Here is a 17015-nt window from a genome sequence, read left to right as displayed (position 1 = left end):
ATCTCTAGGCATACAGACTCAGTGCAAAGCTCTGGAGAAAGTGAAAGAAGCTGAAGGAGGGAAGTTTAAACATACATCCCTGCAAAGTTTCAGGACAGTGAGAATTCATATAACTCTGGCAGGGGGGAGAAAGGGGTGAAAGTGAGAATAAACAAAAGGGGGAGCAGAATCAAGATTTGTCTGACAACCCACACTAAATCAGTGTCAAAACTTACGTCCCTTCATTCACTATTTGATGGAAAGATACCTGCTGCGCAGCAGCTCCAAAACACAAAATCCTCATACATCCAGCGTACAGTGTGAAAAAAAGATTGTGACTGCCCATACAGAATTAAGTGTCCCTCGGTCACCTGAAAATACTCATCAGATGGAGATGGAGGATTCCCCGGGGACCCCGGATGTATTCAAAACAGTGGAGGGTATGGATTATAAGCGTCTGGCTGATGAAGTCGCCAATCGTTTGCTACCTGACATCTCCGCTACAATTAAAGCATCAATAGCAAAAGCTCTCAGTGCCATACAGAACCAACTTGATGAGACGGTGGAACAGGTTGCGGCTATGGAAACCAAAATGTCGACGTTAGAGGAGGACTTCAGCTCTGACCACACTACAGTCATGCGTCTGGCCAGGGAGAATCTGACCCTGAGGGACCGTGTGGACGATCTAGAGAACCGCTCCAGAAGAAGCAATTTGCGCATTGTCGGCCTGCCTGAAACATACCCGGTTGGTGAGCTACGTACATTGTGTGAATCCACTATTCCTACAACCCTGGGAGTAGCAGGAAGGAGAAAAGTGGAAAGGGTGCACCGCATTGGTCCGCCAAGGAGAGGTGATGAGAGTGAAAATAACAGACGCCCAAGACAAGTCATAATGAAATACTTGGACTTCTCCGATAAACAGGAAATATTACAGGCATACAAGAAATTGAAACATCCCTTGGAGGTGAAAGGCTCGCGCATCTTGCTCTTCGAGGATTTTTCTGCGGAGGTCACACGGCAGCGGAGGGCATTCTCATACATATGCTCTGCCTTATTTAAGAGAAATATACGCTTCCAGTTAAAGTACCCGGCAACGTTGATTATCAGACATCAGGATGGATCCTACAATTCTTTCTCAAGTCCAAAGGAGGCAGAGCCCTTTATTGAGCGGATCAGCAGTCCTCGTGACCTCAGGAATTCTCCAGGACAAGGGCGCAACGACTCACCGAACCAGAGAGTGACCAAAGGGAGCTCTGTGAAGCACGCTACAGCTTCCCCGAAGGACCGGAGACAACAAAACAAGGAACTTAAGGGAACCTGAGACAAATAGACAAATGTCGGATGTGTAAAGTTCAAGGTGGGACACCTGTTTTTGATTTAGGCTGGAGAAGCCGCAGTGGAAAAAGTTCAAGAAATCTGAGGCGGAGGAAAGGAAAGAGAACTTTTCTTTTTTTTTTTTTCCTTCTCTCTCTTTCTTTGTAGGTGGGACACTCCTTTATATTGGTTAAACGCTATAAGTATAAGGTTGACTGAGCTTGGAAAATGATCAGAAAAAAGTGAAGTCTGAGTATTATGGTATAGTTGGGGGGGGGAGGGGAGGGAGATGTTTGAAATGTTTGGGGATTTTGGATTCAAGTGAAGTAGCAAAGATTTTACACAGAGTTATTATTATTACTACTACTCTCACTATTGCAAGTGAGCACTATGTTCAATTGTCTAATTGGTTGAATTTTTTTTTTTTGGCAAGAGAGGGCAGCAAAAACATGGTAAACGAAAGGCAGGATTTCCATTTGTTACATGTGCTTTATGAGAATAGTCACCTGGAATGTTAAGGGGTTACGTTCCCCCCAAAAAAGAATTAAGATATTACGCCACCTTAATCGCCTCAAACCGGACATTGCGCTCCTTCAGGAAACTCATCTGGAAGGTTCAGACATGCAGAGGATGGGGAAATTATGGGTTGGAGGAGTCTATGGGTCATCTTCAGTTAAAAGGAAAGCAGGGGTTATTACATTAGTAAGTAGGAGATTACAACATCAAGTCCTGGAAACATATGCAGACACGGAAGGTAGGGTTCAGATGATCTCAGTGGAGATACCTGGAGGAATTTATAAAATCTTTAATATTTATGCCCCGAACGAAAACAACAAATCATTCTTTCAACGACTTGAGGCCAAAATTTTAGAACATGCCCATTTTAATCTAATAATTGGGGGGGATTTCAACTCGGTGGTATCTGTGCTAGAGGACAGGAAAAATGCTAAAGGCCCCCCAAATGTACCGCGCGGCCATGATAAAGTTATGCGTCCTCTGTTAAATGCCACGGCCTTATGGGATGCGTGGAGACTACTGCACCCTCAGGATAGGGAATTTACGCACTATTCACATGCTAATAGCTCCTGGTCTCGCATTGACTACTTTCTTATTTCAGGGAACCTGGTACGTGCGCTCCACTCAGCTACTATCCAGGATTTGGTGATTTCTGACCATGCCCCGGTGGTGCTAGACCTAGCAAACATTTATCCCAGAGGAACGGACTATCTGTGGAGATATCCTTCCTTCCTTAAAGATAACGAAGATTTTTCCTTGAAATTAAAGGAATGGTGGACGGAATTTATGGTACATAATGATCAACATAAAGACACACCTATGTTATTATGGGACACGGCGAAGGCAGTATTACGGGGCAGAACGATAGCACATGTTTCCTATTTGAAGAAAAAGGCTCATCTTAAATTTACTGAAACCTCCCATAAATTGAGGGAAGCATATACTTCTTTTCAAAAGCATCCTGATAGGGACCATAGAGATAGATGGGTAATAGCCCAAAGAGCTTTTAATGAGTGGGCGGAAAAACGGGAACAAATGGCTAGGTCAATGCAAGAAGCTACATTACATCGCTTTGGAAATAAAGCAGGGAAAATACTGGCCAACTTAGCGAAAAATAGGATTATAACTCAGGGACCCATGGAAATAAAAAATCAAAAGGGGGAGATACACAAAAACCCTAAGACAATAATTGAGACTTTAGGCACGTATTATAGAAACCTTTATTCGTCGGAAAAGCGAGACAAATTTCCTGATAATCTTTTATCTAAAGTGACACTACCTCGACTCACAGAAGAGCATCGCACTTTTCTGAATGCCAAAATTACGGGGGAAGAAGTATTGGGGACAATCAACTCCATGCATAATTATAAAGCCCCTGGCCCTGACGGATTTACGGGAGAATTCTATAAAACAGTAAAGGAAGAGATCTTACCTACATTACTAGAGCTGTATAATAGCATACTAGACGGTAATGCGTCTTTCCAAAATAATAACCGGGCATATATAAAATTGATCCCTAAACAGGGGAAGGACCCGAAGGAGCCGGGTTCGTATAGGCCCATATCACTTATCAACCTAGATATGAAGATAATGTCAAAGATTATGGCAAATCGTCTAGCTATAATTCTTCCCCAACTGATTTCCCCAGCACAGGCCGGTTTCATTCAGAAAAGATCAGGGACACTAAATATTAGAAAAGTTCTTCTTGTCCTGGATAGGGTTAACCTTCGGCCTCTGAAAGGAGAATCTCCCGCTTTGCTTACAATAGATGCCGAGAAAGCCTTTGACAATATTGAGTGGTCATGGCTTTATAGAGTTCTAGATGAAATGCGTTTTTCGGGGTCATTTTATACCTACATTAGAGAAATTTACACAAATCCGAAGGCTCAAGTTTACATTCCAGGATATCTGTCAGCCCCTTTTCCGTTACTGAAAGGAACCAGACAGGGTTGCCCCCTTTCCCCATTACTTTTTAATCTGGCTCTGGAACCATTGGTACGATTGTTATCTACACATAGCACCTTCCAGGGTATTTCTGTAAATAATAGACAAATTCAGTCAGCTTTTTTTGCGGATAACATTTTGCTTTTCCTTTCGAATCCAGCTCAGCAGGTCCCCGAGATTTTACAAATTTTGCGAGAGTTTGGAGCGTACTCAGGCTTCAAGATTAATGCGTCAAAGTGCGAGCTCCTATACCTGGGAGGGACAAATGTTCAAACACGGGAGCAGAACCCTTTTGAAGGAATTACAGTGGCTAAGTCATATATCACATACCTGGGAGTTAAAATAGGTAAGGTTCCGGCAACCCTTTATAGTCTAAACTATCCACCCCTTCTGAGCCAAATAGAGCAAGATCTTAAAAGATGGCACAACCTTCCATTGAACATAATTGGTAGAGTCCACCTAATTAAGATGATGTCGATATCAAAATTAATGTATCATCTTCAAACACTTCCCCTGCTTCTCAAGCATAAAGATATTGTCCAGCTAAATAGAGCTTTTTCACACTTCATTTGGAGGGGGAAACGCCCTCGTATAGGGCTTAAGAAGCTGATGGCATCTAAGGTTCATGGAGGTCTGAGTTTGCCGAACATTCGGGGTTACAATATAGCCTGTTTGACTAGATATATATTGGATTGGATTAAAGGCTCTAGGCATTATTCAGCGTTGGAGCTTGAGAGAGACTATGCACAACCTTGGGATCTGGTGGCATTGCTTCATACTAGGCAGGCTAATCTCCCTGTGAAAATCAAGCACTCTTCCTTATTTAAAGACACGATTGCAGCGTGGAAGGCGTTGAGGAAAAACTACAAACTTCCCCATAAAATATCCAAATACTTGCCTATATGGGGGAATCCAGAGTTTGTGCAGGGGACAAGCAATAAGCTGTTTGAAGAGTGGAAGGTGCGGGGTATAAGGACTGTTGCTCATCTCTTGCACACCTCAGAGCCTAGATGGTTGAGTAGAGACGAAATTATAGCGCAGTATGGCCTGGGGACTAACCAAGTAATCCAATATGACCAAGTGAGATATAGTATTATGACTCAGTTGCATGATGTGACCCAGGAGGTAGTATTTAACTCTTTTGATTGTCTGGTAAAGAACTCAATAACTTCATCATCTATCTCTTTTCTTTATGGAGCCATGCGTGATCTATTAATAGGACAGCACCCGGAAGGTTTATTTAAATCTTGGGAAAAACAATTTGAGGACCCGTCTATGGGGGTAAAAATTAGGGGAGGGTGGAATGCTCTTCGTAAATCAATTTTAAATGAGAATTGGCGAGAAACCCAATTTAGAATTATGCACAAGGCAATTTATGGTTTTAATCTCCCTCCATCAGCAACAAAGCCAGACAGGCTTACGTATTGCCCTAAGTGTAAGAGTAGTGGAACTGATCTCCTTCACGGGTTGTGGTCCTGCCCCCATTTGAGTCCATTATGGTCACAGATCAAAAGTTGTATACAAAAGGTGTGGGGTCTTGAAGTTCGGCTCTCACCTGGGTTCGCTATTTTTCACCATTGGGAGGAGGGGAACGATACCAAAGGGAAGATGACTAACCCACCCAGACTTATACATGTGATACTTCTGGCAGCCAAGAGAGCGATACTAAAAAATTGGTTGGAGTCTAGGGTCCCCGCGATTGAAGAGATCTTGGGTCAGCTCATGCATCTTCTTGAAATAGAAGGATTGGATGCAGAAAGGAGGGCGGATAGAATACGACAGCACTTTAACAAATGGAAGAAATTCATACTGGCCTATTGTACTCGGGAGGAGATAGTCAGGATTATGTCACCTTTCAAAGACACAGTCTGGTATCATACTGAAAAATTGAAGGATACATTGGATGGCTTGGAGGTGGGGGAGGAAATGCCGAAAGGTGACTAAAAGGAGAGGGGGAAATAACCGATTTGAGTGGGACTTCTTTATTATATGTCATTACCATGTTCACAAGGGTTCAATGGGGGGAATGATAAGAATGATGGGTTAAGGGGTCGCTGCTTTCCTTTGCTTTATCTTGCCATGTTATGGTTATTGATTTTAAAAATTGGTATGGAATTTGGGATGATCAAACATGACAATGTAATGTTGAATTTACAATGCTGAATTCGCTTATGCCAATGTTATGTTATTGAAAAATTTGAATAAAAATATAGTTAAAAAAAAAAAAAGAAAAAAAAAAAAAAGGGAGTTCATGCTCGAAAACCCTCCATTGTGGCTGAATTACAACAATTCTGCAAAGATGAGTGGGCAAAATTCCTCAAGAGCTTCTTATATGATCTTGGAGAATCCTATGTTATATGTATTTCTAGAAACTATTGAATGCGCTTTATTGCTTGCACTTATCCAATTTAGTTTTACCTCTTATTGTCTTTTTGTTTGTTGTTCCACTTTAAGTCAACAACAAGATTAAGGAAAAAAAAATTATATTTTAGCACAAATTTATAAATCAGATTCCTCCAAAAGAAGAACGTATAGGAGGTAAGGTACAATCAGTGTGACTAAAGCCTGCTTTACATGTTACGATTCTGCATACGATATCGTATGCGATCATAACCGCCCCCATCGTATGTGCGGCACGTTCAATTTGTTGAATGTGCCGCACAAACGAGTAACCCCCTGTCACGCGTACTTACCCGTCCATACGACCTCGCTGTGGGCGGCGAACGTCCACTTCCTGGAGTGGGAGGGACGTTCGGCGTCACAGGGACGTCACGTGGCAGCCGGCCAATAGATGCGGAGGGGCAGAGCTGAGCGGGATGTAAACATCCCGCCCACCTCCTTCCTTCCGCATTACCGGCCAGGAGCCGCAGGACGCAGGTAAGATCTGTTCATCGTTCCCGGGGTGTCACACACTGCGATGTGTGCTACCTCGGGTACGATGAACAACCTAACGTTCAATTCATGAGGAATGAACGACGTGCGTGCGATGAACGTTTTACCGTTCAATCGCAAGTAGCTGTTACACATTGCAATGTACCTTACGATGCCGGATGTGCGTCACGACGTGACCCCGCCGACACATTCTAAGATACATTGCAGCGTGTAAAGTGGGCTTAAGACAAAGAATTAGCTATTCCACCCCAATCCCAGTTATTTACCCCTTAACGACCGCTTTATGTTTTAAAATGGCAGAAGTTAAGGGTACTTCTTCCTTACTGCTTTTTTTAAACGGTGGTAAGAGATAAATGTTTAGCGCCCCCCAACAAAATCTCTGGGGCTTCAGCTACCACGGGTAGCTGAGATCCTAGAGATCATGATCAGGGTCATTTTTTCTGCTTCCCGTTCATGTGTTCGTTGACTATGTAAAAGTAAATTTTAGCGCCGGTAAAAAAAATGATTCCTCTCCCATCTGACGTGATCAAACATGTCAGATGGGAGAGAAATGTCCTCCCCCAGTCCCTTGGAATGGCCAAAGTGCCCCCTGGCCCCCCCACCTCTTGTGCATCTAAAATGGTGAGCACATGAGTTGTGCGCCCGCCACAATCATCCCACCCTGATTTCACTCCCATCAGACAAATCAGATAGGAAAGAAAAGTCCTCCTTAGGTCTCCCCATGTCACCTTCAGTCCTCCGTGGTACCTTCATGAGTGCTGAGTCCGCTGTGGCACCTCCTTCTCCTCTTCATCTGTAAAAATGGTGGGCGCATGCGCAGAGAGCCGAATTTCATTATTTCAGCTTTTCAAAAATTCAAATGGTCCACCTTCCATTCCAAGCCCTCCCATTTGTTCAAACAGGTTTCGGACCACATGTGGGGTATCCCTGCACTCAAAAGAAATGACGTAAACCTTGGGGTGCACTTTTGGTGTTGCCTCTTGAAAAAGTAAGAAATTTGGTGCTAAAGCAACATTTTTGTGAAAAAAAATGAAAATTTTCAAAATGATGACGACCTAATGTTATCAAATACTGTGAAGTACCTACGGGTTCAAAATGCTCAGTATACCCCTGATTAAAATCCTTGAGGGGTCTAGTTTCCAGAATGGGGTCTATTGAGGGAGGTTTATGATGTTTAGATACCTCAGGGGCCTTACATATGTGACATGGTGACCACAATCTATTTCAACTTTTCCAAAATTCAAATATTGCTCCTTCCATTCCGAGCCCCCCCGTTTTTCCAAACAGAACTTTTATAACAAGTTGGGAATCACTGCGCTCATACGAAATTCAGTACCAAACTGTGGGGTCCACTTTTTGGTGTTACCTCTTGTAAAAGTGAGAAATTTGGTGATAAAACAACATGTTTGTTAAAAAAGGAATGTTTTCAATATGACGACCTAAGGTTATCAAATTCTGTTTCTGTGAAGTACCTGTGGGATTACAATGCTCAATATACCCCTGATTAACATCCTTGAGGGATCTAGTTTCCAAAATGGGGTCACCTGTGGGGGTTTCTTCTGTTTAGGTACAGTAGTGGTCCTCCAAGTGCGACATGGTGCCTGCAATCTATTTCAGCCAAATTTGCTTTCCAGAATGCAAAATTGCTTCTTCCATTCAGAGTCCTCTTGTTTGTTCAAACAGAGGTTTCTGACCGGTTGTGGGGTATCCCTGCACTCAGAAAAAAATTGGGTAACAAACTGTCGGGTCCACTTTTTGGTTTTGCCCCTTGAAAAAGTGAGAAATGTGGTACTAAAGTTATATTTTTGTGGAAAAAATGAAAATTTTCAATATGACGACCTAATGTTCAAATTCTGTGAAGTACCTGGGGGGCTCAAAATGTCTATTGTATCCCTGAGTAAAATCCTTCAGGGGTCTAGTTTCCAGAATGGGGTTACTTTAGGGGGGTTTCTGCTGTTTAGGTATAATAGGGTCCATACAAATGTGACATGGTGCCTGCAATTTATTTCAGCCAAATTTGCATTTCAAAATTCAAATTATTGCTTCTTCCCTTCAAAGCCCCGCCGTTTGTACAAACCGAGGTTTCTGGCGACATGTGGGGTGTCTGAACGCTCAGAAGAAAGTTGGTAGCAAACTTTGGGGTGTATTTTGTCATGCTTTACCTTGTAAAAGAGAATAAATTGAGGTAAACAATTTTTTTTAGGTAAAATGTAAATTTATCTTCCTTCTATTTTGCATTAATTCGTGTGAAGCACTTGAAGGGCTAAAAAACTTCTTGGATGTGGTTTGGAGAATTTTGAGGGGTGCAGTTTTTAGAATGGGGTCACTTTTTGTTTTTTTTTTCTGTTACCTAGGCTTTTGAAAGTCTCTTTAAATGTGACATGGTCGCTAAAAAATGATTTTGTAAATCTTGTTGGAAAAATGAGAAATTTCTGATAAACTTTGAATCCTTCTAAGTTCCTAACAAACAAAAAAATGTGTTTCAAAAATTGCGCTGATGTAAATTAGACATGAGGGAAATGTTAGTCATTAACTATTTTATGTGACATAACTCTCTGGTTTAAGGGCATAAAAATTAAAATGTTGAAAATTGCAACATTTTTGCCAAATTTATGATTTTTCACAAATAAACGCAAAAGAGATCAATCATACTAACTTTGCCACTATCATGAAGTACAATATGTCAGCGGAAAACAGTCTCAGAATCACCGGGATCTGTTGAAGCTCCAGAGTTATAACCTCCGGGGCATCAAGGACAAAATTGGCTCCATCACTAAAGGGTTAATGGAGGACAGTAACAATTATATCATCAGATGAACACAGAGAGTCAGATATAAGTGACCTGTTCTTTATTATCCATCTATTAAATTGGCAAATTTCTTTTTATCGGCCACTAAGAAGTTTCCTTACAAATTGTACAGCAATATATAACAAGAATACAGATAAGAAGTCATCAATTTCGAAGGATTAAAGCTGGGTTCACACATAGCGACAACCACGTCGCTGTTACGTCACCATTTTCTGTGACGACAGCGACCTAGTAAGTCGCTGTTTTGATCGCTGCTTAGCTGTCAAACACAGCAGACGCAGCAGCGATCATAACAACACGTGTCGCTGTGGAAGCCATGCTGCACTTGGTAACTAAGGTAAATATCGGGTAACCATTACCCGATATTTACCTTGGTTACCAGCGCACACCCTTAGCGCTGGCTCCCTGCTCTCCTAGCCAGGGTACACATCGGGTTAATTACCCGATGTGTACTCCGGCTCCGTGTGCAGGGAGCCAGCGCTAAGCGGTGTGCTCTCACGCTGCCAGTGCCGGCTCCCTGCTCACGTAGCTGGAGTACACATCGGGTAATTAACCCGATGTGTACTCTGGCTAGGAGAACAGGGAGCCGGCACTGGCAGCCTGAGAGCGGCGGTGCTAGTAACTAATGTAAATATCGGGTAACCAAGGTAAGGGCTTCTTGGTTACCCGATGGTTACAGCTTACCGCAGCTGCCAGACGCCGGCTTCTGCTCCCTGATGGCTTCAGTTCGTCGCTCTCTCGCTGTCACACACAGCGATGTGTGCTTCACAGCGGGAGAGCGACGAGCAAAAAATGAAGCAGGACATTCAGCAACGAGCGGCGACCTCACAGCAGGGGCCGAGTCGTTGCTGGATATCACATACAGCGACGTCGCTGCTACGTCACAGAAAATGGTGATGTAGCAGCGACGTAGTTGTCGCCATCGCTGTGTGCGACACCACCTTCAGTTATCAAGAAAAGCCGATCTGACCTTTACTAGTCACCTCATTTATGGAGAAAAACTGAAGAAAATCGAGAACAAAGGTATAAAAATGTCTTCTAGTAACTGAGAGGGAAATCTAAGCTGCGTATAGATATATGATCAGGAGGATATAATATTAGCATCAGATTATCAGTAAACGTCATATCATCATTTCACTATTATATTCTTTATCACCAATTTCTTATATTATGATGGATTCTTCCTGCTGCTGCTTCCCCCTAATATCTTTATAGAACCATTATATACAAATAATGCAGCATGAAGGGGCTCGGAGAGGGGGAGGGGGGGGGGGGCGGCAGTGAAGGTGTGTAAGTGTCTGATGGGGTCACACAGCTCATAAAAGGACAACTGCCCGGCCTCATAATCCAGACAGATCCTAATTTTACCACTGGAGATCTTGTCAGGTAAATGGATCACTTTCCTGTTATATATCACAAAATACTGATTATTATTTCTCCTCAAACACCAAGACTTGTTATTTCCAATCAGTGACCGATCTCCCCTCCTCTCTATACTGGGATAACACATCCCCACACTCCAATCCCGGGATCTACTGATCTCCACATCCCAGTAATATCGTCCTGAGGTAAATCCACTCTTGCTCATCACCTGACTACTCTGGAATCTTTCTGCTGTTTCTGGATGTTTCTGCTCCTCTCGTGTCCTGGTTGCAGTTTTCAGGTCGTCTGATATAAGAAGATTATTAGCAGCCGTGTTTACATCCAGTAATATATTTGCAGGACCGTCTACATTGGTCTTGCTCCTTATACCTGATATTACCTCACATAATGTGTGTAATGTGTGTGAGATCACAGCCACATCCAGGTCATCTCCATCATGGAGCTGTTTATCATGTCCCCCTGTGTCCTCATCACCTCCCTCCTCCTCAGGATCACACAAGTCCCCGGTGTCTGGTTCCTGTAAGACGGTCAGTGGATCAGTCATGTTACACAGCTCCTCATTGTGCCTCATTTTCCTGGACAGCTCGTCCTTCTTTGTTTCCAGCTGATGGATCAGAGCAGACAGTGACAGTGACGCTTCCTTTTCCTGCCTGGAGATCTCACTCAGGACCTTCTTCTCCAGGTCGTCCACCCGTCTCCTGATGTCTGTACACAGGGCAGTGACTCTCTCGGCTTCTCCAGCTGCTTTTTCTTGAGCTTTTCTCCTGCGCTCCTCCAGACTCTGGACTCTTTTCTCAGTCTCCTCTCTCTTTGTAGTCAGTTTCTGAAGAACATTTCTCAGTTTCTTCTTCTTCTTCGCTGAGGCCTTATCCAGTGACTCCATTGTATGTCCTTTATGTTTCCCAATCAAACTGCAGGACACACAGATACAAGCCGCATCCTCAGTGCAGTAATATTCCAGGATTTTCTTATGGACAGAACATTTCCTTTTCTCCAGAGAAGTGCTGGGATCAGATAAGACGTGTTCTGGTGATTTGCTGTGAGCCCTCAGGTGTTTCTCACACAGAGAAGCCTCACACAACAGACAGGATCTAACAGCAGGTACCGGAGAGTCCACACAGTAAGTGCAGCAGATCCCGGTGATCTCCTCTTGTTCTTGCTGAGTAACCAGGAAACGTTCTGCGACATTATGAAGATTTATGTTCCTCATCAGCGCCGGCCGCTCCTGAAACTCTTCTCTGCATTCAGGACAGGAATAAACTCCAGACTCGTCCTGTGTATCCAGCACATGATCAATACAGACCCGGCAGAAGTTGTGTCCACATCTCAGCATTACAGGGTCCTTAAAAATAGATAAACAGATGGAGCAGAGCAGCTCGTCATTCAGAATAGCAGACGCCATGGCTGAGGGAGGAAAAGAGAAACGAAACTGAAAGTGATACTCAGAAAGCAAAGGTGGAGCTTAAGTAAGTAAATACAGGGGGCTGCAGAATTGGAACAACAATTCAGTCCTCTAAATTTGATTAGTGACTATGTTATTTCATTCAGAGGCGGATTATAATGAGGGCAATCTGGGCTACCGCCCGGGGCCCCAGCGGGCCCATGCTCCGAAAAGTAAATTGGCTCCATTATAATCCGCATAAAACATTTAAAAGATCCTGAGTCGTCCGCCTGCCCTGCAGCACGTCAGCAGGACCAGGGCCGCCATCACGGCAACGAGGGGGCCCGGGTCGCTCATAGAGAGCTGTCCTCTCTCTTCCTGCAGTACTCTGATCTATGTGATCGGGGCAGAGCAGAGGATGAAATCTACTGGAGCAGACCGGAGGCTGAGAAGGTGAAGGCAGGGCCGCCACTAGGAATTTCAGGGCCCCATACTGGCAAAATTATGGGGCCCCCTTGAGACTCCAACCCAGCTCCGCCTCCACCCCGCAAACCTTCCACAGTCCGCCACCACTCTTGGTAAAAAACCACACACACGCGTGCGCGCACACACGCACACACACACACACACACACACACACACACACACACGTCTTAGCACCCTTGAAGTTGTTCCAGAAAATGAAGTATTTCCCTCAAATAATACACCCTCTACACCGCCTGCCCCTGTCCATAATGCACCTTCTACATCGCCCCTCTCCATAACACACCCTCTACACCGCCCCTCTACATAACATCATAACACACCACCTACACAGCCTCTTTCGATAAGGGCTCATTCACATGACCGTTCCGTTTGTCCTGGTCACTTCCTGTTTTATTGCAGAGCCACGGACAGGACCATCTTTTCAATGTCTTTTGTGTAGGATCGGATGGCACACGGAAGAACTTCAGTGTGCATCCGATCCTACAAAAAAAGCCACATTGGATGCCGTATGTCCGTTCCGTTATTATGGAACATGTCCTATTCTGTTCCATAATAATGGACCGTGACTTCCTACAAGTCAATGGGCCCGCAAAATCCCTGGAAGCCGCACGGAAGCACTTCCGTGTGATCTCCGTCGGGTGCCCGTGCAGTCTGTGTCCCGCTCCCTGCCAGCCCTGCGGCTGCCCGCACTGCAGTGTGTCAGTGTCTGCCCGCACTGCAGTATCAGCAGCTTCTCACACTGCAGTGCGGGCAGCCGCGGGGGATGACGAGCGCTGCTGTCAGGAGGTTAGATGAGATTATTACCTGCTGTGATGATCTCCTGCTCTCCTGATGTCAGCGCTGTCACTGACTTCTATGCCCGCTGCGTTCTCACATCACGTCTCGCGGGCGGCCCAAGACTGTCACTAGCGGTGACGTCACGGGCTCCCGCGATACTTCTGAGAACGCGGAGGGCATTGAAGTCAGTGACAGCTCTGACGTCAGGAGATCGTCACATCAAGTAATGATCTCATCTAACCTCCAAACAGCAGTGCTCGTCATCCCCTGAAGTGACTTGGGGTGACCCATTGATGTTCGCTCAGGTCACTGCACTGCTCTCCCAGCCAATGGGGAACATTCTGTTATTCATTAACTGGGACAGTGACTATGGTATGGATCGTCGTGGGACCTCCTTATTGGATTACGCCGGACCTGGATTTGATTGTTCTTTTCAATAAATTGGTGAAAGAGGGAATGTTTTGGGGAGTGTTTTTTTAAATAAAAACTTTTTTTGTTGTCTATTTTTTTTATTACTGATTGGATTTGTGATGTCAGGTATCTAATAGACGCTTGACATCACTAACCCCAGGGCTTGATGCCAGGTGACATTACACATCTGGCATCAACCCCATATATTACCCCCGTTTGCCACTGCACCAGGGCAACGGGATGAGTTGGGACATCTAATGGATGCGCCACTTCTGGCATTTTTAGGATGGGGAGTGTCCAATAACAGTGGACCTCCCTAGTCTGAGAATACCAGATCACAGCTCTCCACTTTACCTTGGCTGGTGATCCAATTTGGGGGGGGGGGAGAACTCCGTGTTTTTTGTTTTAAATTACTTATTTAATTTAAAATAACAGCGTGGGGTGTCCTCTGTTTTGGATTACCAGCCAAGGTGAAGCTGTCAGCTGTGGTTTGCAGGCTGCAACCGTCTGCTTTACCCTAGCTGGCTACAAAGATAGGGGGGACCCCACGTCGGGGTTTTGTTTTTTTTAATTTTTTTTTTGGCTAAATTTCAAGGTTAAGCACCCTTTAGTGCCACATGAAAGTCACTAAAGGGTGCCAGCTTAGAATATGCAGGAGGGTAGGAAATTATATATGCCTTTCTCATCCATCTATCTATCTATCTATCCAGCTAGCTATCTATCCCTCTGTTCATTCATCCCTCTATCTCTATCCATCTCTGTATCTACTCATCTATTTATCTTTCTTGCTGCTTCCGTTTTTTGCGGTCCGCAAACAAAAACGGAAGGCACACTGATTCCTTCGGTAAAAAAAACGGACCGTAAAAACGGACCGGTCATGTGAATGTAGCCTAATACACGCTCTACTCTGCCTCCCTCCCACCACACTCTGCGCCCCCCATGTCCTCCTCTTCACTCACCTGTCATGTGCCCGCATCTGCTACAGCTACTCAAGAATCTTCAGAAAAACCTATGGGGAAAAAAATTGCTGTGCGCACACTGCGTTTTTTTCTCAAGAAAATTCTTTCTGCAGAATTTCTTGAGAAAATTTCTTGAGAAAATGTGCATGTCACTTCTTTTCCGCAGGTAGCTGCGGTATTTCACTCCATTCACTGTAATGTAATCGCGAAATACCGAGGGTATACCACAGGTGGCAAATGATGTGCGGTATACCCTCGGTATAGCCGCGATTTACCTGCGGTAATATTCATCACTGCCTGCGTTTTGCAGGGAAGTGATGTCATTATGGCAGGATGAGGAAGCGGAGCAGAGTAAACACACATCACACTCCCTGGACGCCGCACAGATCACTTCCGTGTGACCTCCAGGTGCCCGTGCAGTCTGTGTCCCGCTACAGTGTCAGTGTCCCGCTACAGTGCCAGTGTCCCGCTACAGTGCCAGTGTCCCGCTACAGTGTCAGTGTCCCGCTAAGTGTCAGTAGCTTCCCACACTGCAGTGCTGGCAGCCGCGGGGATGACGAGCACTGACTTCAGGAGGTTAGATGAGCTCATTACCTGCTGTGACGATCTTCTGCTCTGCTGACGTCACCGCTGTCACTGCCTTCTATGCCCGTCTCGCGGGCGGCTCGAAACTGTCACTAGCGGTGACGTCACGGGCTCTCGCGATACTGCTGAGAACGCGGCGGTCATAGAAGGCAGTGACAGCGCTGACGTCAGCAGTGCAGGAGATAGTCACAGCAGGTAATGATCTCATCCAACCTCCTGAAGTCAGCGCTCGTCATCCCCTGCAGTGACCTGGGTGTTGTGAATGTCAGTTATGCTTTCGCTGCTGGGAGGCTCCCTCTTGTGGCCAGGAATGGTTTGGACAGAGACCAGATGTGTTGAGTAATGGGCGTTTCCATTGCTAACTAGTTGCCTATTTAAACCTTGGTCTGCTAGCAGTCTGAGCTGGTTGTCAGTTGTTCTTTGTTCACCAGCCTGCTTCATCCTGCTCCAGACCGCATCTACCTCAGATAAGTGCTTTGCTCTTTATTTGTTGCTTGGTGCTTTTTGCTCTTATCTGAGTTTGTCATTTGCTGTGGTTGTTTTCAGTTTATTTGCATGCAGGGATCTTCCCTCTCCGTTGCTTAGTTGGGAAGCTCCCTGCAGCTATGTTTGGAGTATTGCTCCTATAAGTCCATGTGTTTGTTGCTTCTTGAATTTGTAATGATTCCTGCTTTCTGTTCATTGGTATGACAAGAGCACCTGGTATAGGACTAGAGTTCAGATCTAGTGACCTGAGGGCTTTTTTGTACTATCAGATATTTGGATTTTTGCAGAGTTTTTCTCTGGCCACCATCAGCCCCTTTCCTATCCTGTCCTATTTAGTCAGTAGGGCCTCATCCTTTGCTAATCCTATCATCTTTCTGTGTATTGTTTTCCCTATATCACCACAGTCTTTGAATGTGGGGGGCTTGCTATTCTTTAATCTATTTTCTGAGGCAGAGAGTTATTCATTCTTTCCTTCCTTTAGGATAGCTAGTTCTCCGGCTGGGTTCGCGATGCACAGGATGTTAGTTCACCCCTCGGCTACTTCTAGTGTTGATGGTTAGTAAGGGGATGGCGGCCAGATTAGTTGCCAATGCTCTTGTCCCTTTTTACCAGTGATTTATGGTGGTCTTCCATGGTTCCGGATCATAACACCTGGGCTGACCTATTGATGTTAGCTCAGGCCACTGCATTAGTCTCCCAGCCAATGGGGAACATTCTGTTCTTCATTGACTGGGACAGTGACTATGGTATGGATCGTCGTGGGACCTCCTTATTGGATTACGCCGGACCTGGAATTGATTGTTCTTTTCAATAAATTGGTGAAAGAGGGAATGTGTTAGGGAGTGTTTTTTCAAATAAAACTTTTTCTTTTTGTTGTCTATTTTTTTTCTTACTAACTGGGTTGGTGATGTCGGGTATCTGATAGACGAGTGACATCACTAACCCCAGGGTTTGATGCCAGGTGACATTACATATCTGGTATCAACCCCATATATTACCCCGTTTGCCACCGCACCAGGGCAACGGGATGAGTTGGGGCGAAGCACCAGGATTGGCACGTCTAATGGATGCGCCACTTCTGGGGCGGCTGTGG

The 17015-nt window shown here is 44.8% G+C and overlaps 1 protein-coding gene across 1 annotated transcript in view; it reads right to left on the bottom strand.

Moving 5' to 3' along the window:
• Window positions 1-10110: 10110 nt before the first annotated feature.
• The window catches only part of LOC142301089 (E3 ubiquitin/ISG15 ligase TRIM25-like), a 9445-nt gene continuing 2540 nt past the window's right edge, over window positions 10111-17015 (bottom strand). Inside the window, exon 2 of the mRNA XM_075342109.1 lies at window positions 10111-12241. Within this exon, the coding sequence (XP_075198224.1) occupies window positions 10623-12239 (1617 nt within the window). The 5' untranslated portion in view covers window positions 12240-12241 and the 3' untranslated portion in view covers window positions 10111-10622. The remainder of the gene's footprint in view (window positions 12242-17015) is intronic.

The sequence above is a fragment of the Anomaloglossus baeobatrachus genome, chromosome 4 (assembly GCF_048569485.1).
Source record: "Anomaloglossus baeobatrachus isolate aAnoBae1 chromosome 4, aAnoBae1.hap1, whole genome shotgun sequence".
NCBI lineage: Eukaryota > Metazoa > Chordata > Amphibia > Anura > Aromobatidae > Anomaloglossus > Anomaloglossus baeobatrachus.
Note: the sequence above shows the minus strand (reverse complement) of the source record. Positions and strands in the feature narration are given on the sequence as shown.